This window comes from Phaseolus vulgaris, chromosome 5 (assembly GCF_051622355.1).
Source record: "Phaseolus vulgaris cultivar YP4 chromosome 5, ASM5162235v1, whole genome shotgun sequence".
NCBI lineage: Eukaryota > Viridiplantae > Streptophyta > Magnoliopsida > Fabales > Fabaceae > Phaseolus > Phaseolus vulgaris.
The window spans coordinates 38,506,278-38,532,061 of NC_143502.1; the positions used below are offsets into that span (position 1 = coordinate 38,506,278).

Consider the following 25,784-nt stretch of genomic DNA (forward strand, 5'->3'; position numbering starts at 1 on the left):
AGACACCTCATGATTGGTAACTGTGAAGGATAGGTGCAGCAAAAGTTTTCAAAATTGGTCAAGAAAATGTATTTAAATTTATGGAACGTATAAATGAGATAGCAGAAACTGGAATATCACAAAACACAAGGCCAAATGGAAAATCAAAATCTGGAGAAATGGTATCTTCATCATCGCAGGGTTAGTTTTGGCATTGGAGAAAACATTAGGATCTCTTCTTTGCCTTTCTCTTGACCCTCAAATCCCAATTTACTCACTCTTACCCTTTTTTTCTCCAAACCCTAGCTTTCCCTTTCCAACCCAATCCTCTCATTCAAAATCCCCATTCGCATGTGCAATCCGCATACTTTCTCGGATCTTCCTTAATTTTCGGGTATTATTGTGCCTTTTTTCCTGCTATTAGGTTCAATCAATGGCCAAGGGCACCGATTCCGACGAGTTCGTCTTGCTTTCTACGGTTCGGACTGGTCTGAAGAGGGAGTTCGCGTTCGCAATGAAGGCCCAATCTGAGATCTGCGGCGCTTCTCTGGGCCGAACGCGGGCCAGCAAGAACCGGCCCCACCCTCCTGTTCAGTCCACATCTTCCCGGAAACGGCCAAGGAAGACCGTGGAGCAGAAAGCGTCGGAGGACGTCTTGAGCGAGGAAGAGGCTAAGAGCGACGTTGTGGATCTTCAGAGCGACGATGAACCGAAGAATAATCACGCGGGAGAATCAGAGTCTGCGGCAATGTTGGTTTGTGAAGAGGAAACAAAGAGTGATGTGGCAGTGGAAAATATTATCAGCGAAGAGGAGCCGAAGGTGTTGGAAACTGTTATCAGCGAAGAGGAGCCGAAGGTGTTGGAAACTATAATCAGCGAAGAGGAGCCGAAGGCGTTGGAAACTATAATCAGCGAAGAGGAGCCGAAGGCGTTGGAAACTATAATCAGCGAAGAGGAGCCGAAGGCGTTGGAAACTATAATCAGCGAAGAGGAGCCGAAGGTGTTGGAAACTATAATCAGCGAAAAGGAGCCTGTTGTGGCTGAGACGTTGAAGGAAGAGGTTGTGGATGAGATGGCACAACCTCTTGGCGAAATTAACGAGGAATCGGAGAAGGGTGTTTTGGGAGGTAAGGTACCTAGTGGGGAAACCCTTGTTTTGGAGGATAATGACGACAAGGGGAAGAAGAGGAAGAGAATGAAAAAGCGGTTGGAGAGGCCTCAGACTGTGAGAAGGTTTACGCGGTCGTTATTGAAGGAAAAACCCGAGGAAACAAATGATGAGAAACATGTTGGTGCGGTTGGACTTGATGATGCTATTAAGAGGGAATCAGAAACTGAGGCTTCGGTGTTAATGACCACTCCTAGTTCGGGAAGATTTTCGAATTCTAGGTTGAGGAAGTTTCCTACCAAGTTGAAGGATCTTCTGGCTACGGGGATTCTTGACGGATTGACAGTGAGGTACATGAAGGGATCAAAGGTATATCTATCTTTGCTTCTTTTAATAGTGGCTTATGAGTGTTAGTATTTAAGAATTTGTGCTTAATGTTTTAGTTTGTTTGACTATTTTTTAGGCACGAAAAAATGGAGAAACAGGGCTTCAAGGAGTGATTCAAAACTCTGGGGTTCTGTGCTTTTGTGATAGTTGCAAGGGGGTTGAGGTGAGTTTTATGAAAATGCCTATTTTTAGTATCTGACAGATTATTGTTGTAAATTGTGTTTTTTATTTGGTTTTTGGTGGAAATAGGTTGTCTCACCCTCTGTGTTTGAGCTGCATGCTGGCAGTGCAAATAAACGTCCCCCAGAGTACATTTACATGGATAATGGGATTAGTGGATGTAACCTCCGTGATGTCATAAATGCCTGCTGCGATTTGCCATTGGAGTCAATGGAGGAAGCCGTCCAAAAACTTCTTGCTGGCTTCACTATGAACAAATCTTCCATCTGTTTGAACTGCCGAGGTTTGAAATGCACATGCTTGATATCTCCCCATTGATTATCCCAATGTGTTTGCATCTTTGCATACTTATTTCCAGGCCATGTAACAGTTGATATTGATGTCTTTCGGTGTCTATTTTAGGAGCATGCAAGGGTGTGTCAAAGCTAGTATGTGATTCTTGCATATCAAGCCCCCCTCAAACAGCCACAGTTAGTAGCAAAAAGATTTCATCACTAGTTGAACCAAGGTATCACTTAATTTTTTGTTTTATAAACATAAGGACTACTTGGTTTTAAGATGAGAAATAAGAAATTGGGATAAATATGGTACATTTTCCTTCCTTTAAATTGATGAATAATTTCTAAATTGTAAATCTTATCAACTGTTTTATCTTCCGTCTTATTCCTTATTGATGAATGGACAGGCTATTATAGTATAGGATGACTAGTTATTTTGTTTATTGACACTTTCACATGTATGTTTCTATATGTCTATGTAATGTGTGTTGTGATTGTGATATTATCAAATTTCACTAGATGTATTGCATATTATTATTTATTACATGCACATTCCATCTATCTCAGATCACCAGAGCCAGTAACGGTTAAAAAATCATTAGACTACGAGATGCATCCAAATTCATTAGAAAATACGGTGCAGCCAAACTTACTAAATAATGGTGTGCCGCCAAGCTCATTAAACAATGAGATGATGCCAAATTCGTTAAATAGTGTGGTGAAGCCTAATTCATCAAACAGTGCGATGAAGCCAAATTCGTTAAAGAATGGGATGAAGCACAGTGCATCTCGTGGTAAGAGTCAGGGAAGACTAACTAGGAAGTAAGTGTATTTGTAATCACTTATCTAAACATTTGCTTCACTTAGAAATGCTTATATTTACACACTTTAAAATATTGGGGATTTAATTAATGTCTTTTTTCTTTTGTAATTTTTGAAAGGGATCTACGCTTGCATAAATTGGTATTTGAAGGAGATGTTTTGCCAGATGGAACTGAAGTAGCCTACTATGCTCATGGACAGGTTGCTTTGATCGATATTGATTCTGTTATTTTTTTTCCTATTATTTTTGGTTTTTATCTTTCCTTATTGTACTTTTGTTTTGTGGTCAGAAACTGTTGGTTGGTTACAAAAAAGGATATGCAATTTTTTGTACCTGCTGCAACTCTGAGGTGCTTTTCCTTGTTACGTGTTATATTGGGCCACATATTTAGCTATGACAGATGTTTAACAACTGTACTTTTTTGTAAAAAAATTGATTGGGCAGGTCAGTGCTTCTCAGTTTGAAGCTCATGCTGGTTGGGCATCACGAAGAAAGCCGTGAGTTCTTGTTTAAATTTTATTATTGGATGCAGGGTGCAAATGTATTGTTTATCTAGATTTGCATTAATACGCTCATCATAGTTTTAGTTGTTTTCTTGCTCATTAAATGAGTTTAACTTGTTATTGGATGCAATTATAGGGTGTGCCTGCTCTTTCTATCTAGCTTTGCATTAAATTGCTTATAACAAGTTCAATGTTTTCCTTTTGGGTCCTATAATATATTCTAGGTCTATTACAAAGTGAAAAAAATATATGATTAAATTAAGAAACTAAGTATTTGGGAGGAAAAATATTTGTTACCATGCCATCTTTGTTAAGGAAAAGTAGAAAGAAACTTAATCACTTTCCCTTATTTTCCAATTTCTTAGGGCTGCATGAGTTTGCCATCATGAATTGATGTGAGTGATTTGTACAATTGACTATCGTCATTTCCTTGTTTAAAATTGTGTTATTGTGTTGCAGTTACCTGCACATCTACACATCTAATGGAATCTCACTCCATGAGTTGTCCATCTCTTTATCTAAAGATCGGAGGTTTTCCAACAATGATAATGATGATCTCTGCATCATATGTGAAGATGGAGGGGATCTTTTGTGTTGTGATGGATGCCCTAGAGCTTTTCACATAGGTGAAACATTATTTTCCTTTCATTTTGTTAATCTATTCTGTATTGACATTTGTTACTTTTCCCTCTCTTCGAATAGTGGTTTATAGCTTCCAAGAGTTACATTCTAAACTGAACAAGCAACTAAATACTAAACCAGAACTAGCTGATATATGGAATTGAAACAAAGTCAGTAATGATATCTTGTCAGCCAAAACTATTAAATGAACCACCGGAAAGCCTTCAAAGAATGTACACCTGTATAGAATTTCTTGTGGTTGTATGCATATGAGGCTCGAAAGGCCATAATGGTTAGAGATCATACCATTATTAATTGTGTTTAGGATGTTGTTGCTCCCAATAATCTTAAATTTCTGTAATAACACTTTTAAAGTGATTGTAAGCTTTTAAATAAATTCTTCAATAGAAATTTATTTTATAATCAAAATAATAGGAATATTTGTTATTTATTATTAAATTTTTTTTGTCAACGTAATTTAAAAATTCTAACATGTAAGTTATATAGATCCTCTTTCTGGTTAGTTTTTTTTACGGTGATCCTTCATTATATGTCATCTGTAAGACCCTCTTTAAGCACTTGCTAGTGCTTTTAGCAGGTCATTTCCTGGCCGAGGAATTGGACAATCTTACCTCTCTCCTAAAACATTCCAATTTTATTTTATCAAAATATGAGAAAGTCATTTTCAAAATAAAATTTTATGTAAGATTTTCTTTTATTGATATTCTTGCACCTTTGGGAATTATGATGATTGTGTTTTTTTTTTTCCTTTCATGAAATTTGTTGGCAGTGATGGTGGAATTTAATTCGTGGTATTCTTTTGTTTATTATATGAAAGTAATTCTTTTCGTTCTGCAATTCGTTCTTGATGTTAGTTTTTATAGCCATTGTTCTGATGGGCTGTGTAAAATTTTACAATTTCAGACTGTGTCCCTTTACCATGCATTCCTACTGGTACTTGGTATTGTAAGTATTGCCAGAATATTTTCCAAAAAGATAGGCAGGGGCAACATAATGTGAATGCTCTGGCAGCTGGAAGGATTGAAGGCACTGATATTTTGGAACAGATGAACCCCAGATGTATTCGTGTTGTCAAAACTGTAGAAGTTGACCATGGTGGATGTGCCTTGTGCAGGTAACACTGCTATATATATATATATTTATTGGTAGGCTCTTTAGTGACTCAAGTTATATTATGATTAAATTATTATTGCCATGACTTCTCTTTGGGGTCGTGTTATGCCTTCACAAGCCAACTGAAAGCTTGCCAATATAACACTAGTCTCATTTATGGGTTGGTGCGGTGGATGCATGTTGGGAATTTTTTTGCCAGGCCATTTGAAATTATTCTTTTCAATTGAATACTTCGTTGAGTTTTTTTAACATTGGCTAGTTTATATACATGTCATTTAATACGCCAGCATTGACATTCTTTTACCTTCGTGATGCTTTTGATGTAATGTACAGTCGTCACAATTTCAGTAAAAGCTTTGGTCCTCGGACAGTAATTATTTGTGATCAGGTATTTGCCTTTTCTGACTTTTAGATAGCCAGGTTTTAATAAACTGTTTCTTTTTTTGATATCATGACATATTTTAAAATTCTGATTGGGTACGTTCTTGCAGTGTGAGAAAGAATATCATGTTGGATGTTTGAAGGATCATAACATGCAGAACCTTGAGGTGCTTTTGATTTTCTTTATTGATTTTCTCCTTACTGAAATTTTTTATGTCTTGTAAACATACATTTTTAACGGATATTAATCTGCAGGAATTGCCTGAGGGGAATTGGTTTTGTAGCACAGCTTGCAATCAAATTCATTCTGCTCTGGTGGATTTGGCGGCATGTGGCGAAAAGAGTATCCCAGATTCCCTTCTAAGTTTGATAAAAAAGAAACATGAAGAGAAAAGTGTAGACATTGGTGGAGGTGGCCTTGATGTTAAATGGAGGGTTATAAATTGGAAACTAGATGATTCTGTTGAAAATAGGAAAAGGCTTTCAAAGGCTGTTGCTATCTTCCATGTGAGTATATAAGATTATGATTTATTTAGTTTCCTACTCCTTCCGTTCCTATTTATAAGTGCCTCTAGACTGATTCATACTCTTTAAGAAAATGGGTTAAATTAGTTAAAAAGAATAAATTGGTCAATTATTAGTATTGTTGTCCCAAATTAAATCTAAAGTATTCTCTAGTGAGACTTTCATATCATAAAAAATTACTTGTATTCTTAAATCAGATTACTAGAGAGCATGACTATCAAAATTGCGAGTCAACTTGTAAAATTCGCACACCCTCAAACCTCATTAATTCTCATGCAGGATCGCTTTTTAGTAGGCTCATGTAAACTCGGTTTAAACTTGTGTTAAATCGTAAGTTTAGAGGTCTTTCAACGAGCTCAGTTGGACATTAGAAATAAGTCAAAACCGACACTGGATTTGTTTGTTTCTGGGTCACAATTTATAAAAACAAACCTACGGAGCAATTTCATGGTTCACTGGTTCTCTCTTAAAGTTTGTCTGTTTTGGGTGTTGATGCTGTGTTCTCCTATTGTACCAACTGATCTCTCTTGGTGTCTTTCTCAGCTCCGCTCTACTCCGTTTTGTGTTTGTAATTCTCCTTGACAATTTCCCATCTCACTACCATTTCTTTTCTCTTGGCCAGTTTCGGATATAGGGCTGGCACAAGCTACAAAGTAGAGGCTTGGGTCATTTTAGGGTTTTAGCTTTTTTACTCCTCTTGCTATTTTGGATTGTTGGGCCTCTTTTTAAGTCCAACAATTTATGTAAAGCATAATATATCATATTAACTAGAGTAATGATAAAGGGATAATACTATTAGAAAAATAGAAAAAACTATATAAAACTATATATGTTATGATAAACTAATAATAAATAATATCACTGTAAGATATAAAAAGTTATTTATAACATTATATAATATTGAACTATTATGTTATTTATAAATATTATATTTTTTTATCCGAAGTTAATTCTTGCAAGGTTACGATTGGAGTTTATAATCCGAGTTTATACGTGTTTACTTAAACACTTGAGTTTGACAACCTTGCTATAGATAGAGACTTTGTCATTAATTTCAAATGTTTTTTTTTTTGGGTAAAAACATCTCAATAAATGAAGGCTATTTTAGGAAATAAAATTAATGCATGATTCAACATCAAGGGGTCTTTTAAAATGGTACAACAAATTTTCTTGAAAGGGTCTTGTAAATAGGTATAGAAGGAGAAATTTTTATCAGTTACTTTGTCTTTAGTATATATATTGTGGTAAATTTGTCATTTGTATTTTGAAGACACGACATTTATTTTATGTTAAGTTTGATGGATGGGCAATTTTAGTTAGTGTTAGAATCCTGTTTTTTACAGGAAAGGTTTGATCCTATAGTCGATTCAACATCTGGCCGAGATTTCATTCCGACAATGTTGTTTGGGTATGTCTTGCATTTTTTTTGGTACATTCTATATATATATATATATATATATATTTATGTTATGTATACGTGGGATGTGAATGAATTTTCTTGTTGGTTTCATTTCCTCAGAAGGAACATTCGGGGTCAAGATTTTAGTGGAATGTACTGTGCAGTGCTTACTGTCAAGTAAGTATCACGATGACATGTTTTATGTAGAGGTTGCAAATCTGGATGTAATTGTTACCTACTGAGTATATTTTTATTGTTTTGCAGTGGAGATATTGTGTGCGCCGGAGTATTTCGTGTGTTTGGGTCAGAAATTGCAGAGCTTCCATTGGTGGCAACAACTTCTGATCAACAAGGACAGGTTATTTAATTTTTTTTTACTGTAGTGACAAGGATACAGTGTACTCCAAGTGTAAGATTTTGTGAATGGCAGGAAATATTCTAACTGACAACGATATTTCTTTTTCAGGGTTATTTTCAGTGTCTATTTTCTTGTATTGAGACATTACTTGGATCTTTGAATGTGAAAAACCTTGTCCTACCAGCTGCTGATGAAGCTGAATCGATATGGACCGGTAAATTTGGGTTTACTAAGCTAGCTCTAGATGAGGTATGTATAAACTTCATCTTATGTTTAGTTTACATTCTCAATGGTTTCCACTCGTTATATTAGACTAACTTCTGCTGTGGCTACAGATAAACAAGTATAAGAAATTTTATCGGATGATGATATTTCAAGGGACCTCGGTGTTACATAAGCCTGTTCCTGCACTATGAAGTTTGTGTAAAGTTTTTGGTGGAACAATATGCAGTAGACTTTTTTCTTGGTTGCTCTGCTGGGTGCAGATCGAACGTTTAGTATGTACAGGGATCTGCCTTTTTTGGTGTACAGAAATACTGACAACCACCTCTAGCTGTTATAATTTGTTTTGGTAGCAAAGGAATGAAAGGGAGGTTAGAGTTGAAAATAGAGGAAAGCTAGGTCAAGGGAGTTTGTGAAACTAGCCAAAATTTTGGTTTATGTTATAAAATTCATTTATTATTGGCCATACTTCTTTTAACCTCCTTTTTTTTATTTTTATTAATGTAGTGTTTTTGCTTTCTCACATTTTTCTTTTAATCACAGATGTATTTTCCAGTATCATTGATAACCCTGGTTGCTTTATGACTTGGCAAGTGAGATTTATAGTGTTACTTTGGTTAATGCACTAAAATGTGAATTTTAATTGATACTTGAAAATAATATCATTCTGAAACACAGTATTAACCTTAACTCTTACAATGATAACCAATAATTACTTTAAATAGTTGAAAAGAAAAAAGAATGTTACTGACTTGAAAGTAAATTTTCTCAAACATTTTGTACATCTCGATAACAGGTTTTCCTCAAATTTTACACGAAACATACTTGAACGAATGAAAACTTAAGAATGTACAGAAAACAGTGTTAATAAGAAGAAGCATATATTTATTAGTGCTTATTATAATTTAATTTCTTAATCTCTCCAATAACTTTCCTAAATATGTTAAGAGTTAATAAATAATACATTATTTTATATCATAATCAAAATAAAATAAAGAGTATGCTAATAAAGTATTTAAATTCAAATACAATTATTTAAAACATTTAAAATAGCTTATTAAAATCTATTTAATATTAACTAATTATAAAATGAAAGTAAATAATCTCAAATATTTTATCTATAAAACGAAAGAACAAAATTATATTCACAAAAAAAAAAGAAAAACAGTTTGAAAAATAATGTTAATATTTTCTCTCAAAACTATTAAACAAAACTAAATTAGTTTTAAAATATGAAATAAATATTTTTATGTTATTATTCTTACACTAAAGAATGAAATAAAGATAATTATCTTAAAATTAAATTATTCTGTTATTTTATTTTAAACGTCGGTTTGATTGAAAGGAGAGATAGTGACTGAAGATTAAGATAATATAAGGTGTTTGACGAGAGGAAGAAGAAGTGAAATTATTTTGAGAGGTCGTGATATTTTATTATATTACTTTTTACTAATTATTATTAACTAAAAAAAATCAATTATTATTATTATTTTTTTTGTGTATTTCTATTTTATCAATTTATTTTTTATTTTTTTTGTCTATTTCCGTTTTATCAATTTATTTTCATTAAACCTATTTTTCTCCTCACTATCAATTGATAATGATAGTTTGTTACACGTGCTGAAACGGAAAGCCAATGATTTATTCATTTAAATAATTATTTTTGAATTTGGATTATGCTAAATTTTTGATAATGTATATGTACTATGTTTAATACATTAATTTAATATTTTAAAATATATTAATTTTTTAATATAGTAAAATATTATATTTTGAAAACATAATATAAAGTATTATTGTACTGTTAATGTAATTATTACATTATTTAAGAGTTGAGACCAAATATTTCAATTCACAACATATTTTAAAGATAAAACGGTGATGGTGTACAAATCTTTAAAATAAATTTATACTATTTTGTCGAAGATCAAAATAATAATATCACTGGTTTAATATTATATTTAAAAAATATAAACTAGATTTGAATAAAATTTATTTATATCTCATATTTTTATCTGAAAGAAAATCTGCAATGGAAAGGTTGAAAAACTGGCTTATGGAATTATGGAATTGAATTTTGAAATTATGCAATGGAAAGGTTGAAAAACATTTTTTCCAATAGGAGCATTTATGTTATTGCATTTTTTTTCTCCTTTTCCAAATAATTTAAAATTATCTCATTTTTTACTTTTATCTTCTCTTTCTTTCACTTTTTTGTTAAACCAATCAGAAAATGACATGCTATCACACACTACGTTTATACTCAAAATAATGGATATGATACATTTTATTTAATATTTTATAAAATATGGATAAAATGTTAAAAGTATCATACTTAAATAATTTGTTAATACACACTTATAAAGGAAGCGTATATTTGATCTTTTCTTTAATTATTATTGTTTATTGAGCTTATGAAGAGTTTTCCTTTTTATCACCCATGAAAAGTTTGTATATGAATGTTGAGTTCTATTTTTTTTTCTCATCTTCCCATGTTCTTAGTAAAAAAAACTGATATTATACTTAACATAATTCTACAATAAACTTTGTGTGTTTTTCATTTAAAAAGAAGTGACAATTATAATTTTAACTCGAAAAAAACAATAACTGCACTCATGTTTTGAGTTTAAATTGTGTTAGAAAGTTTTGCCATTTAAAACAGTTTTATTCCATTGACAATTTGAATAAATCATTTACAAGAGATCTGATAAAATATAATTTTAAACAAAACATTCTTAAAGAAGTGAAAAATTGGAAGGAAACACTTTGGTGGCGGCTATTGGGGACGCTTTGGAGGTTTGACCAGTTTTAGCACTCACTGGAGACATGGCATCTGTTCCATCGGCAAATGCAAAGAAACCTGTGAAATACTTTGTGGTATGTTTGTTGTGAGTTTATTGAGTTGTTCATTGTTTTCACTTAGGATGTTTTGTGTGGTGAATCTGAGTTTGATAATCAGGTAGATGCATTTGCTGAGGCAGCATTCAAGGGGAACCCTGCAACTGTTTGTTTGTTGGAGGAGGAGAGGAAGGAGGAGTGGCTGCAAGCAGTAGCAGCTGAATTCAATATCTCCGAGACCTGTTTCATAACTCCCATTTCTCCAATATCTGAATCCTCTATCTCCCGTTTTCGCCTCCGATGGTTTACTCCTGTTGCTGAGGTAAAAATATAATCAGAAAGGTTAATAAGATAGTTTACAACACATTAGCCCAATATCTGACATTAGTTATACTTTGTTGAAAATCATAGATCTAACTATATCTTACACAATTTGAATGAGTCTTTGAATTGTGTAGTTTATGATAAATTTTAGTTAGCAGTGTTGGGAAGAATTTGTTTGAGAGTTTATAGTTAACACTCTCAAGAACTGCATAGAAGTAGAGTAGCTTTGGAGTTGAATTAGTCCAAAGTCCAGGTCATGATATCTAATCTGTTCTTGGCGTTGTTGTTAGATTTATAAGATCAACTGTTACTGTTTTATTATATGTTCAATGGTAAAAACTTCATTTTATGAGTTTTTTTTGAAGTTGTGTTAGTTCTAATTCAAATTTTAATTATTTTTGGACCTTTTGGACTACCTGTTATCAAACAATTAGCCTATGTTCAGTTTTGCAAATTTTACTTTGAGCTGACTTTGAGATTAAGTTAAACCCGAACATTATTAGTAAGGGCTAATTATATGATTTTGGATTTCTGAGCTTCATTAGTTGTTAAAACACTGGCATTTTGTGCAGGTTAAACTTTGTGGTCATGCTACATTAGCCACTGCACACACACTATTTTCATCTGGTTTGGTGGATGGTGATATTATTGCATTTGAGACGCTATCTGGAGTATTAATTGCTAAAAAGATCCCAACGATTGATACCACCAGTGCCTCAAACTTGGAAAAAACCCCCACAGGTTTTCATATTGAATTGGATTTTCCTGTTGATTCTTTTACAGACTTCAGCCTTGATGATGAGAGTGCTTCACTAATTTCGGAGGCATTGGACGGTGCTTCCATAGTTGATGTGAAGAGGACAAAAATTGGAGATGACTTGCTCGTAATTGCTATTCCTGTTCTCTTCCATTTCGTTATTATTGTCTGATTCAAATCAGTTCAGCTTAGATGTTAACATAGAGATACTGCTGTATAGTGTTGAACATCTGTTAATCTGTTTGATTATTAGAATTAAACTATATGTATGTATCTACGCAAGTGTGTGTTTTGAGCAATTGTTCACATTGAACATTTTGAAACTTACAATTTTGTTCTAGGTTATAATCTCATCTGGGAAAGCTGTCTTAGAACTACAACCAAAATTTGATGCACTAGTTAAATGCCCTGCAAGAGGGGTAGTTGTTTCTGCGGTGGCTCCTTCAGATTCAGAATTTGACTTCTTTAGTAGATTCTTCTGCCCAAAACTTGGAATCAAGGAGGTAAGTGGCTAAGAATCTTATTTATAGAAAGATTCATGTTTTGATTTTGAACTTGATACATTTCTGGAACTGTATAATCCCTCAAAAAAGATGCTATTATTATCTTCTTTCAACAATCACTTCACCGTTTTAAATTAAATTGAAGAAGAAAGCTTTAGAACAATGCAAAAACTGATAGCAAAAGTCGTCCAATCCTTCATTTCACTTCATGTTTCCTTTCAGGATCCTGTTTGTGGGAGTGCACATTGTTCACTGACACCCTACTGGAGCAAGAAGCTGGGAAAGTGCAACTTCAAGGCTTATCAGGTGGGAACTCTCATCCCCTTCATTGGGATAAAGCATTACAGTACATACTTACATAAATGTATCATATTCATGCAGGCATCACCCAGAGGAGGAGTTCTCAATGTCCACTTTGATGAACCCACACAGAGAGTGTTTTTGCGTGGAAAAGCTGTTACAGTAATGGAAGGGCATGTTCTAGTCTAGCAATGTTCTTAGTTTTGCAGAATATGTAATTGCACCTGAACATGTGTAACAAAACTTCAATCTCATGAAATAAACATCTGATCATTGAATAAACAAGTATTCTGAAATCAAATCACCATTTCATTAGCATGTAGAATTTTTATACAAGTTCTTTACGAAATACAGAAAGCTTAAAACCCTAATAAGAGCTAGTGAACTTGGTAACAGCCTTCGTCCCATGGCTTTGCCACTATCAGAAAGGAGAGAATGCAGAAGATGATGGATGAAAGAATGCTCTTAGATTTTGAAACTGTGTTGTATATACAGAGGTTCAGTAGCTGCTATTTGATTGATTGATAGATATGGGTAGGGTACAGATTAGATTGATGATGTTAACCGTTGGATCTTTGCTTCTTTTTTTAGTGTTTTCACGGGATAGATTTGTTTTGGATTGAGTTTTGCCAGGGTAGCATGAAAAAAATTTAAAAGTTAAAAAATTAGTGAACTAAAACACAAGGTTAATTTAGATTTATTATGTTTGAACAAAAGGAAATAAATTAGGGAAAAATAGAACAAATAACTTATAGCTATAAGATGGAATAAAACCTCATCCATATTATTTATTTACACTATGGAAACACTCGCATCGCATTGTTCAACTTTCGTATCTGCAATTTTTTTTTCTACTAAATTTTTATTATTGTAAAAATTTAATATATATAGAAATAAAAAAAAGTAATATGTAAAAGAAAAATATAAATTAATTAATCAATCTATTTTTTTTATTTTTCTCTGAGTTTTTTTTTAAAGTTTTTTCTCTTTTTCCATTAGTAGTTTTGAGATGGAAAGATGTGATGATGTTCAAGTTAAGATTAAGATTCACTTGATAGTAAATGACTTTATCAAAGAATAGGGTTGTGCAAGTGGAGATAATAATTGGAAATAAATGTTATTTTATTTGATGTGTGAGTTTTGGAGAAGAAACCTAATAAAGGTGTTGTTGCCTTAAAATAAGAAATTAAGAGAAAACTGAGAAAGTTAGTTTGTATATAAAAACTGTCTATTAATATTAATTTAAAAAATATTTTTTTAAATAATTCATATGAAATGATAAAATACTTCATCGTAGTAATAAAATTATATATATTAAACAAAGATAGAATCAGAAAAATTTGTGCACACAAAAGAAGGATTATTTAAAAAATTCATTTTTATATATAGATATAAATATGTAGATATAGATGAGTAACAAAAAATTCAAAAAATTAATCTAATTATGTATATAATTAAGTGATTTGATTTGTATTAAAGATAAAATTAATTTTTTTTTGAATAAAATTGAACTAAACTATTTATTATATTTAAATATAATATTTACTGTATTTTATTTATGATATATTTATATTTATTAAAATACTATAACAAATTTATATTGCAATTTTTATGTATAAAATTATGTAATTTTTTAAAAAATAAAATTTATGAATAGAAATTATACAAAATAATTCAAAACATATTTTTCTATTTAATAGTTTTTCATTATAAAATGTTTAACACTTTTTAGAAATATTTTATAATCTTTATAAAATGTTTAACAATAACCACTACAAGAAAATAAAATCATGAAATACAAATTAATTTTAAAGATGAAAAATAATTAGTTGTTACCGTGACTAAAGTAGAGATTATTTTAAAAATTAAAAGAAATTGATTTCTAAATTTTCTATTATTGTTAAATGATTTATAAATTGGTATCTAATTAACTTTAATTACAATTTATATATATATAATAGTTTTATCCTTTTTTTTGTTCTTATATATTACCATGAGTGCATTTTAATCATTTTACTTTATGTTTATTAATCTCTGAATATGATTGGCTTTGAGAAACTAAACTAAAAAAATTATTTTTAGGCAATTTATTTCTATGCTAATGATCAAATCAATAACAAATAAATAATTTTTATCAGTTTAAGTAGTAAGGGTATGGAAGTTAATATATTTTAATACTCTAAATTTAATAATAATAAAATTTGTATCCATCTTCAATCCTGTTCCTGCATAATTGCCACACCCTCTTTTTTTGTCCTTTACTCACTCACTCTCCTTGTTACTTATCACTTCATCTCCTTCCCTAGGATGGAAAAGTTCCAAGCTTTTGGGATCACTCTTGTATTCTTTGTTATACTATTTCAGGAAGGATCAGTAACATGTAGCAGTAGAAGCTCCAGGAATGAAGATGGATCAGAGGAATGGGGATATGTGCAAATTAGATCTAGTAATCTCTTCTTTCTTTACTTTCTCATGGTACATAATGAAAAACTAGCATGATTCTGTGCCTTTGAAAATTATTGGACAGTAGTTACTTATCTTTATGCTTTGCATTTTGCTATCACAGAAGCTCATTTGTTCTGGTGGCTTTACAGAAGTCCATACAGAGTGGATAATCCCTCAAAGCCCTGGCCAATCATTCTCTGGTTGCAGGGAGGACCAGTATGTGTTTTTTTAGAGTAAAAATCAATTATCCTGAGATTAGAAATTTTTTTCTCATTGTAGTTGACTAAATTGGTTTATGGAAATTATGACAGATTTCCCAATATTCATTCTTAAAGTTGGGTTATTATATGAATTAAGAATAGCCACATTTTGTTCTAATGACATTGATTTTTTCAAAATATTGAACAGGGTGGTTCAGGAGTTGGGTTTGGAAATTTTGGAGAGATTGGTCCTTTGGATGGCAATTTGAAGCCCCGGGATTTCACATGGTTGAGGAAAGCAGATCTCTTGTTTGTGGTAGCTCATTAACTCTTATTTTTTTGATTGAAGCAATTGGTTACAGTTTCTAAGTAATTTTGCATTGTAATGAGCTTTTCACTGTGCTTCTTACATCTTTCAATGACATTAAATCAATGTGTCATGCCATATACTATACAGGACAACCCTGTTGGAACCGGGTACAGTTATGTCGAAGATTCGGATCTCTATGTCAAAACAGATGAAGAGGCAGCCACAGATTTGACAACCTTGTTAGCTGAATTATTCAACAATGATGTCAACCTCCAAAAGAGTCCTCTGTTCATTGTTGCAGAGTCTTATGGTGGCAAATTTGCTGTAGCTCTTGCATTATCAGCTCTCAAAGCTATTCAACAAGGAACATTAAAGGTTATCCTTGGAGGTATATGTTCCTTCCACATTAACATCATCCAAGACAAATAACAATTCTTGTCCATCAATATGGAGAATTTTGTTTTGTGTTCCTTACACAGATCCATTAATTGCATATATGAAATATTATATGTATAGTAACTTTCTTTTTCTTATTTAGGTGTGGCATTAGGAGACTCCTGGATCTCCCCAGAAGATTTTGTGGTATTTATCTGTATTATTGTAGTCAAAGGTTAAAACTTAACTTACAACTTTCACAATTTTAATATTTTCAACCTTGCAGTTCTCATGGGGTCCTTTGCTGAAAGATCTATCAAGACTTGATGACAATGGACTGCAAAAAGCAAACAGGTGCACCTTTTTTCCACAATCTCAAATAGACAAATTGGTGAAATGTAGGAGTTTGATTTCATTTTCTATATTATCTGATAGATAAATATGATTTTACAAACAGTATAGCTGAGAGGATCAAGCAGCAACTTGAGGCAGGTCAATTTGCTGATGCAACTAATTCATGGGGCGATCTTGAGGATGAGATTAGCACTAGCAGCAATTCTGTGGTACTATAATTTCCATTAATCACATTGGTGTATTTATTTAATCACTTGAATGCTTTGAAAAACTGATATGATTATTAAAATAGTGTATACAAGTGAAAGTAACATTTCATGTCATTAGCTAACTTTTGGAGTTGTGGTAGATTTGAAACTAGTTGTAAAAGTGTTTTGTATCACAGCTCCTGAAATTCTAAATTTGTAATACTTCAGGATTTCTATAATTTTCTACAAGATTCAGACATTGGTTCAAACGGCTTAAACGAAATGGAGCTGGGATTATCGAAAGAAGTGGCAATTATGCGATACTCCAAGTATCTAATGTCAAAGATTTCAACTCTTGGTAGTGAGGAGGATGATCTTGAAAAATTACTAAATGGTGTCATAAGGAAGAAGTTAAAGATCATTCCTGAGAATGTAACGTGAGTTCTTAATTCTTTGAATTAAAAAAATCATCTCAAATTCCAATTCAAATTCGTGATCTCACAACTTTTGTGATGATGACAGATACGAAGTGCAGTCCTGGGAGGTTTTCGAAAGTCTTGTAACTGATTTTATGAAGCCAAGAATCAGTGAGGTAAGAAGATAATAACATGCTTAAACCAATTTGATTATGTATTTTGTGCTCAAAGAATTTTTGATGATGATATTTATTTTAAAAGAAGTACAGACAGGTAAAAAACAGAATAAAGAAGGTAAAGAATATGAGAAAAAATATTTATTCTGTTTTTTTATTCAAATCAAAGCAGGGTGTCTGAATATATAGAAATAATACACTTTTTATAGGTCTAACTAAAAAGAGAATGTAAAAAGGCAATAAAGACTAAATCAGAAAAGACAAAATAAAGACTAGATACTTGTATAAACACAAACAACTAAGAATTAGAAAAAAACAAAATTGATATTAGCTTCCTTCTAGTAACCTTGTATCTATATCCTTTGATATTTATAAAATTAAATTAATTAAAATGGGTATTTTTTTTTAGTTTTAATATTTGATGTCTCTAGTTTAATTCCCTTAGGTTGATGAGCTGCTGGCACTTGGGGTCAACGTGACTGTGTACAATGGTCAAGTAAGTGTCCTTCCCCAACATTTTTACAAACAGTTTATATCAAAAGTTGATGGCAGCACAATATAAACATTGTTCATCCCAATTGTTTGATATATGTAATCTGGGTTTAAAGCATGGTATCTGTATATTTAAGGAAATTGACAGAGCAAATTGCTGGAAAACCTGATTTGACCATCTTTTACTTGTTTTTTTTAGAGATCCTTCGATTAGAGATGAAAACAATTTATTGTATATAAGTGGATGCAAACCTCTCACTTCACAAGTTGGTATTATAAGATTGAGTTATGCTTAAAATGCATTTCGTAATGATTTTTTATGTGATTTTCGCATCTCAATTATTTGAAATATTACAATGTGCATACAACATTGTTCATCCCAAATTTGTCTGTGGTGTGAGAAATGATAACATTAAATTTGGATCATGCTACTATATATAATCAAAATTAAAAAGATAATAAACATGTACATAACTATTTAGAAAGTCATGTGCAATTTAATGATCTACCTATCCTATTCTTATGTCATAATAGTAGAAGTACTAACATAGAAAAACATGCATGTAATCTCAATGGATCATTGTAATTTGTGGTTATTATAGGTTGATCTCATTTGTGCAACCAAGGGAACAGAAGCTTGGCTTAAGAAACTGAAGTAAGCAACTATGCATCATAACTTTGGATCTTTGGTGAAAGCATAGATTTATGAGAGTAATGGTGTTTTTTCTTTTTTGGGGTCCATTGTGTAGGTGGGAAGGACTTGAAAGTTTCTTGGAAAAAGACAGAACCCCCATCTATTGTGGAAGTGACAAAACCACCAAAGGGTTTTTCAAGTCACACAAAAACCTACATTTTTATTGGATCCTTGGAGCTGGTCATTTTGTAAGTGGAAATAATTCATAACCACTGCTTAACTTTTTTATGTGGAGTGAACCTCCAAGTTATAAGCTTTACTTACTATAGAATTAATAAAAACAAAGTAAATAACATTAATAGTTAATAAAATAATAACAATTGATATTTTAAGAAATTACTTATTATTTATGTATATATAATATTAATAACTGTTAATTTTGTTAATCTATGATTATGAGTACTCATCTTAGCTGTAAGAATAGTTTTCTCGAATAATTTATTTATATTGTATTTGTATTTGAAAAATTAAAATAGTTGCTTATGTGAGTGAGAGAGAATAAAGAAAAGTGGTGCCTGATTTGAGGAAAAATATATTTTTTATGGTGCATCAGCAAAATTAAGTAAGCATCTACGTATTGGTTAATAATTTCTACATTTTCTTTTTAAAGACTTTAACTACAAGTATGATATGAATGATTTTTTTATTTTATATATGTTATATATAAATGTTTTTAAATTGCGTTTTTTACGCACATTTGTTTTATCAATAAAAAAAATAAAATAAAATAAGACACTTGAGGAGTGTTCCAATTCTTATCTAGACACTTTAAAATGTTCTAACATTTATACAGAAAATGATCAAGACTAATATGTTCAACACCTTACCTACAAACATCCATTAGACTCTACAAACCACCAAACCAATTCTTAAGCAAGAAAAAGAGTGGTGGGTCACATTAAAAGAATTGAGCAACTATCCTCTCAAGATCCTTATAACCAATCTTTAGTTGAAAGATGACAAAATACAATACAAACAAAACATCTCCTAATACAATTAGAAGTACTCACAAAACAGTTACCAGACAAATTCCTGATTGAAAAACAAGTACCACACAAATCTATTCAAGAATGAAACTGCTTTCTTCAAACCTGAAAACACATTACCTGCTTAGTAACACACAAACATATAATAATATAAAAATTAGAAACTGGTTGAGGAAATAAGTAAAAAAATAAAATAGTATAAAATTATAATTATTAGTGGTAAGTGAGATGATTGAAAGTGAAGCATTTATAACTGAAGTTATACTTCTACTCAACGGTTTATAATATATTTCTTAGTAAAGGAATAGATAGAAAGATGAGTGAGAGAAATGTTAAGTTAACATCATGAAGAGTTAAAAAAAAGGAATTATAATAAGACTAACAAAATATGAATCCTTGTTAATTGTGGCATCAGATTGATCATGTTTTAGGAATCAATCTAAAAGAGATTAATTTGTTAAATTAGGAGTGTCTTTGATTTTCTTCTTTGTTTGTTTCAGTAATTTATTTGTTTGGTCACTGTTACAGGTACCTACTGATGAACCCTGTGTAGCACTAGACATGGTTGGTGCAATTACACAGTCACCAGCTATTTTGAATATACAGTAATGTATTATTATGTACCCAATGGAATAAATAAATTGTTACAACCCTAATAAAGAGAATGGCATTGTCACTTAGTATATTTTCTTTTTGTCTCTCTTCTTTACAATAATGTGAGTATGAATTGAGTAACCAAACAATCTATGATATTGTGGAATGAACAAATAAAAGATGTTAAGTTCATTTTTTATCATTTCAAAAAACATAGAAAAAACTCTAATAAATTATCCCATAGTGCAAAGATAAAAAATGTCGCAACTTTAGATTTTCAAAACTAATCTTCAATTTAGGACTTAATTACACTTATAATAATAAACATATCATTTCAATTATAAATATCTCTTTGCTTCAATTAGCAAGATTAGCACTGCACTATAAAGACGGATAATTGATTAATTTGTATCAAATGTTTTTATTTGAATTTTATCATATGCGAAATATTGTATAAAACTGAAGAAACATATAGACTAATTTAAAGGGTCTAGACATAAATTATTTTTACAAAGAGAACCCAAATTTCAGCTGTTGCAATAATATTCTTTTGAAAGGGAATTAATAGAACTCTACAAGAAAATAAATAATTAAGTAGTAAATAGTAATTAAATTTAGAGATTAAAAATAATTAGTTATTATATTAACTAAATTAGATACTAATTTAGAGACTAAAAAATTATTTATATTTAAAGTATTTTTTATTATTAATAAAAATTTATAAAATGATTTCTAAATTTGTACTTAGTCCTAATATTTTAAATTCTAAAGTAATTTCTAAAAAACTAATAAAAACTAATTTAAAATATAAAGTAGTAAGTAGCTAAAACATTGATAACTAATAGTTAGATACCAATTTAAAAATTATTTTATTAATAATATAAACTACTTTAGACACAAATTGTTTTTTAGTTTATAAAATAGTATCTAATTAATCAAATACTAATTAATTATTTTGATCTCTAAAATTAGTTTCTAATTAATGATCTTCTTATTAGTGGAAAGAAATAAAAAATAATAAAATAATAAAAAATAGAAATTAGATGGATAAAAATAGGAAAGGAGGAAATTAGAGAAATTTCATTGTTTTGAATAAATAAAAAAAGCGAGTAGAAAGAAATATATAAATATTATATATTCTCTAAGAAAAATTAAAACACTTATTTCTCGTTTCATCTCACTTTGAGAAAATAATATTTGTTTATAGATTTTCTAATTTACAAAAATGATTTCTTTCTTTTATATTTATTTTTCTCTTACAAACACATTAAAAAAATATAATGCCTCTATCTTATTTCTTATCTTATCTCGTGTCTTTCACTTATTTAATACATGACTCTCACAATCAAACACTAGACCGATAACAGTGACATCTCATGAATTATTGTTTTTATCAATAATTTTGTCTTAAAATGATATACTCAAATAAAATATAATTTTAATTTCTATAATATCCATAAAAAAATATTAGAATTTATTATTTATTGAATGCAATATAGTGTGTCGAGCTTCTTTAACTAAAAAAAATTATAAAATAAAAATCAATTTTTAGAGATAAAAAATAATTAGTTGTTATAGTGACTAAATTAGAAAAAACTAAATAAATTTTGGTTTCTAAATTAATTTTTATGATTGTTAAATGATTTCTAAATTAGTTTCTGATTAGCAAACAAATTTAGAATATAAATAATTGGTAGCAAAAACTTTGTTTGCTAATTAAACACCAATTTAGAAACAATTTAACAATAATAAAAATTAATTTAGAAACCAAAATTATTTTAATTTCTAAAATGATCTTTAATTTAGTCACCATAGCAACTATATATTTTTTGTTTCTAAAAATTGATTTTTATTTCATGATTTTCTTGTAGTGTCTTACCTAATATTGTAGATACCGTATATATTTACTTATCCAAAAAATTATATAATTGTGTATTTTTATATGAGTTAAATATATATATTTTTTTGTCTATTTTAAATCTTAGGTATACTTATAATGAGAAAATTATTTAAATAAAATTCTTATCAATGTTTTTTTTACTTAATAAATTAATTTTCAATGTTAAAATATTTCATAGACTCACATAAATGTTACAATAGAGTTTAGAGTTTAAAGTAGATCACGAAAGACATATGTAACTTTAATTATCAACTACTATTGATTTTCTTAACTTTGCTTGTAGAGAAAAACTTGAGAAAGCTCCTCGAGTGACTTTACTTTAAATGTCATATGTTATACAGTTGATGTACAAACTTCGTTTTCAACTTATTATTAATTAGTGGCATGGATAATGGCCACAGTTATAATTCACCATACAATGTTAGAGAACACCAACCAATTCCCACAAAAATTTGTCTACACTCATTTTGTCTTTTAAGTCTGCTTTCACCTTTAAACAAACCAATTCTATATATAAAAAAACTTAGTCTTTTATATATTATCTCCCACGGTAAAATATATATTCTTTTCAAATGTTGAATTATTAAATTCCTACAAGTATTATTATTATTTTATCGTAACAATTAATAATATGACACTCCTTTTTTTGTAATTTTGCACTTTCTTTTGTATAGAGTTCTAAACTATATGGATCATTAATTAACACACGTATTTTTGCTTACTTTGTAATTGGATTTGATTTCAAAAGTAAAATTTATATCAATTCTTAAGACAAATAGTTGTTAATATATGGTGTGTTCACAAAGACAGGGTACTCACCAAGGCACAGAATCCAAGCGATACAAAATAATCTATGCATGAAAGTTTCTATACACTGATAGCATGTGATTTTAATTCATTACCACAGACGAAAAGGTGACAAAGAAATGCAAGACAAAACTCTGTAAAATTTATAAAAAGAATAAAGCTTTGTAAGTTATGCAACTTATTTTTTGAAAAACTAAACAACTTTTATAAAAATTAAAAAGCATAAGCTGATTATAGCTTACAAAGAAACCATATTTTTCTTAGAGAAGTTTAGTTAAAGATGTTACAGTATGATTGGTGTGAAGCAGGGAGAAGAGTTCTTGATGAATGATGATGATAGAGACATAAACATCATCTTGAGCTACCATCAATCTGCAATTGCAATGTGTGCTGCTCCAATTTTGCTGAGTATGATGAGAGAGCAATATTGGTGATAGCTGGTTGGTGCCCCACGAACAAAGCAACATGGCCCATGAGTTTGTCTTTCCTAGAAAACGAAGTGCCACACGAGCACTGCCACTTGAGATCCCCACAGTGCTTCTCATGTGTCCTCAGATCAGAGAGCACAGAGAACTGCTTCTGGTTGCATCTCTTGCACACATACATTTTGGGGCAATGGCTTCTCTTGTAATGATTCTTAGCACAAATCATAGACTTCAATGGCTGGAACTTGGCATGCTTTCGGTTCCACCTACACCCTTCTTGAGGACACGAATATCTCTTTGGCTTCAGGCTCATCAAAATCTCGCTTTCCCCTTCTAACTTCCCCATATTCTTAATTGGGTTGCTCAATGCAGCATTGGTCTTGTACTCATCCCCATGAGCCCTCATGTGCATCCTCAAATTCGCATCACGCTTGAACCCTTTGCCACAAACTTGGCAATAGTGCGTGTACTTAGCCAACAAATCCGCAGCATCCAATTCAATTATATCACTATTCTTTGGTGAAAGCCCTCTATGATTATACCACTCTTCGTTAGGTTCATGTTCTTCTCCACCTCTACTAATAATCATATTGTTTTCACTAACTACAACGCTTGGATCATCTTCCTTAGTCTTACTAATAATATTGCTATTATCCTCGTTATTGTTATAGCTTTCACTAAACCAGTCCAGTGCCTCTGACTCAGTGCTAGAAAATAAACCCTGATGATGGTCACTGATATCTATGCCTATGTTACCAAGCACACTTCTATTTGTGCCAAAATTTGAGTGAGGCAATAACTTGTTCAGCTGGTGCAATTTGTTGGTGCATGTTGTAGTATCATTAGTACCTGAAGGGGTAGTGGTGAGAGCCATCTGTTGGCAGGTGAGCATCATTGATGTGGCAGTGACTATGATTTCTTGGATTGTGGAGTTCATGCTGGATATGGCCATGGAAGTTGACTCGGGTAGGCTTTCATTTGGGGAGAGAATAACACCTACTAGGGTCTGCACCTCACCAACCTTGTCCTTCAGAATAGAGAGATTGAAGAGGAGGGTACTGGAGTGTGAAGCTGAGCCAGACTCCACAGAGGGTGACACCAAATCTTCTGGGTCAGAGAACATCCGAAGCCCTTGATGATTTTGGAAGCTAGATGTCGCCCTTGAAATCATTGCAAGATTACCTTCTTCAAACACTGCTATCTAGCTGCTACCAAGATATTAACTCCAAAGATTGGTTCTGAGTTTCTTGATATAAATATTGAAAGCATATTACAATTGAAGTCTCACAAGCAAATTAAGCACACTTAACATAACATATATGATGGTAATAAGAGAGAGAGAAGTCAACTGAGAGATGAAACTTGAAGTTCTTCCCCACTTACGACCTCCCTTGCATGTACCCTATATCAGGGTGGGACCATTCTTCATTCGAAATTGTAAAGAAATTGCAAGTGACAGACACAGACCAATGGGGTACAACTTTATTGGACTTCCCGGCAATACGTTTTTTACATGTTGATGAGTTTTTATAATATTATTAAAGCTTTCTAGGTTGCTTAGATCTATAAACCCTACCATGCTTCTCTCTGTCCTCACTCTCCTTTCTCAACAAAGAAACATTATTCTCTTCTCTATTTAAATATTTTATGTGAACATAACTGACTTGGTTTTGTTTTTGTAAAACTTTTTGGAACAATTTTTGTCATTATAATAGTACTATGTGTGTTTTTATTGTCTTTCTAATATTGATTGATATAGAAAGACCCTTCCTTACACATGAATTCACTTGACCATCCTAAAAAAGGTAATTTGATACCAAGAACATAAATGACATAATAATTTGTATTGATTCCAAAAAAAGGTGTGAAAGATTAAAAAACCAGAGGCATCTGAGGCAGACTTGAAACAAAACTGATGAAGTGACACAGGCGAAGGAGATGAATGGTCTACTGTAGTTTGAAACTATGCAAGCCATATCTGGATCAATCCAAAACTAAGAATCAAATTAGACAGATAAAATAAGCAGAAGTTAATATATAATACTCATATGCTCAAATCAATTTTATGTTTCATAACTTTCCTTTTTCTTTTTATTTTCTTATGAACTTTAATAGTTTTGAACATTCTCAATATAGTATTTTTTTTGCAAATACCAAATGCTCACAAATTATAATTATATTAATAAAAAATATGATTTTTTTTTGGATGAAGTTGCTTCTCAAATCTGTGTTCAGAAAAATAGAAACAAACATGTTAGGTGGATTGAAAATATATTTAATCTTGTACACGTTTGTTTGATTGGTTTAGGTTTATCTAGTCAACCTATTCCAAAGTTTGAAATATTCATATGGAAGAATCTTGTTGAAAATTAAGACATGAAAAATAGCGTCATGCATGCTTGGAAAATGCAAGAAGCAAGCTTCATAAGATGACCTAATTATCCATTGCCAAACAGTCAAAACTCATGCAACCTTGCCATCCAGCCCTGCTAATTATCCATATCACTCTCCATGCCATCTTTTACTTCTATTATAAAAATATTTTCAAGCTAAAAATATTTTTAACATTTCTGTATGCATGTATATATATAAGCTTTTTAAAAGTAATTTTTAAATGATGAAAAAGTTCTTAAATTTTTTTTGGTGATTTTAAACTTATCACTTTTAAGACTTGGTAAATAATCCTATAAATTTTAATGAATTATAAGTAAAGGTGACAAAAATTCATTTATCCTCACCTTCATTATTATTCATCTATTAACAACAATCATCACCCACTAAACAAAATTGAATAGGATCAAA

At 31.0% G+C, this 25,784-nt stretch overlaps 4 protein-coding genes across 4 annotated transcripts; 3 read left to right on the plus strand and 1 right to left on the minus strand.

Moving 5' to 3' along the window:
* On the plus strand, positions 1-8,364 carry LOC137835683 (uncharacterized). Its single transcript, XM_068644293.2, has 18 exons — positions 1-1,456; positions 1,551-1,637; positions 1,724-1,937; positions 2,057-2,162; positions 2,500-2,754; positions 2,874-2,955; positions 3,045-3,104; positions 3,200-3,252; positions 3,718-3,884; positions 4,804-5,014; positions 5,347-5,401; positions 5,505-5,561; positions 5,650-5,901; positions 7,263-7,327; positions 7,439-7,495; positions 7,583-7,676; positions 7,785-7,925; positions 8,012-8,364. The coding sequence occupies exons 1-18, from the start codon at positions 413-415 to the stop codon at positions 8,090-8,092; spliced, it is 3,081 nt and encodes a 1,026-aa protein (XP_068500394.2). The 5' UTR covers positions 1-412; the 3' UTR covers positions 8,093-8,364.
* A 2,122-nt stretch (positions 8,365-10,486) lies between these two features.
* Positions 10,487-12,921, plus strand: LOC137835684 (uncharacterized). Its single transcript, XM_068644295.2, has 6 exons — positions 10,487-10,775; positions 10,858-11,058; positions 11,633-11,944; positions 12,159-12,320; positions 12,543-12,626; positions 12,702-12,921. The coding sequence occupies exons 1-6, from the start codon at positions 10,725-10,727 to the stop codon at positions 12,807-12,809; spliced, it is 918 nt and encodes a 305-aa protein (XP_068500396.2). The 5' UTR covers positions 10,487-10,724; the 3' UTR covers positions 12,810-12,921.
* Positions 12,922-14,822: 1,901 nt separating this feature from the next.
* Positions 14,823-19,941, plus strand: LOC137835685 (serine carboxypeptidase-like 51). The gene is made up of 13 exons (XM_068644296.2): positions 14,823-15,066; positions 15,187-15,281; positions 15,474-15,581; positions 15,723-15,963; positions 16,114-16,157; positions 16,237-16,304; positions 16,408-16,513; positions 16,721-16,929; positions 17,015-17,084; positions 17,530-17,580; positions 18,179-18,231; positions 18,326-18,458; positions 19,785-19,941. The coding sequence occupies exons 1-13, from the start codon at positions 14,928-14,930 to the stop codon at positions 19,863-19,865; spliced, it is 1,398 nt and encodes a 465-aa protein (XP_068500397.1). The 5' UTR covers positions 14,823-14,927; the 3' UTR covers positions 19,866-19,941.
* A 2,736-nt stretch (positions 19,942-22,677) lies between these two features.
* On the minus strand, positions 22,678-24,354 carry LOC137835686 (protein SENSITIVE TO PROTON RHIZOTOXICITY 2). The gene has a single exon (XM_068644297.2). It carries the CDS (start codon positions 24,151-24,153, stop codon positions 22,909-22,911), a length of 1,245 nt encoding a protein of 414 aa, XP_068500398.2. The 5' UTR covers positions 24,154-24,354; the 3' UTR covers positions 22,678-22,908.
* Positions 24,355-25,784: the final 1,430 nt, after the last annotated feature.

Excerpts from the sequence above, each read along its gene's own strand:
- LOC137835683 (XM_068644293.2), top strand. The coding sequence starts at position 413 with ATGGCCAAGGGCACCGATTCCGACGAGTTCGTCTTGCTTTCTACGGTT. Across the intron at positions 2,755-2,873 it reads CAGGGAAGACTAACTAGGAA|GGATCTACGCTTGCATAAAT; the intron begins GTAAGTGTATTT and ends AATTTTTGAAAG. Across the intron at positions 5,902-7,262 it reads AGGCTGTTGCTATCTTCCAT|GAAAGGTTTGATCCTATAGT; the intron begins GTGAGTATATAA and ends TGTTTTTTACAG.
- LOC137835684 (XM_068644295.2), top strand. The coding sequence starts at position 10,725 with ATGGCATCTGTTCCATCGGCAAATGCAAAGAAACCTGTGAAATACTTT. Across the intron at positions 11,945-12,158 it reads AAATTGGAGATGACTTGCTC|GTTATAATCTCATCTGGGAA; the intron begins GTAATTGCTATT and ends ATTTTGTTCTAG. Across the intron at positions 12,321-12,542 it reads CAAAACTTGGAATCAAGGAG|GATCCTGTTTGTGGGAGTGC; the intron begins GTAAGTGGCTAA and ends GTTTCCTTTCAG.
- LOC137835685 (XM_068644296.2), top strand. The coding sequence starts at position 14,928 with ATGGAAAAGTTCCAAGCTTTTGGGATCACTCTTGTATTCTTTGTTATA. Across the intron at positions 15,282-15,473 it reads TCTGGTTGCAGGGAGGACCA|GGTGGTTCAGGAGTTGGGTT; the intron begins GTATGTGTTTTT and ends AATATTGAACAG. Across the intron at positions 15,964-16,113 it reads ATTAAAGGTTATCCTTGGAG|GTGTGGCATTAGGAGACTCC; the intron begins GTATATGTTCCT and ends TTTCTTATTTAG.
- LOC137835686 (XM_068644297.2), bottom strand. The coding sequence starts at position 24,153 with ATGATTTCAAGGGCGACATCTAGCTTCCAAAATCATCAAGGGCTTCGG.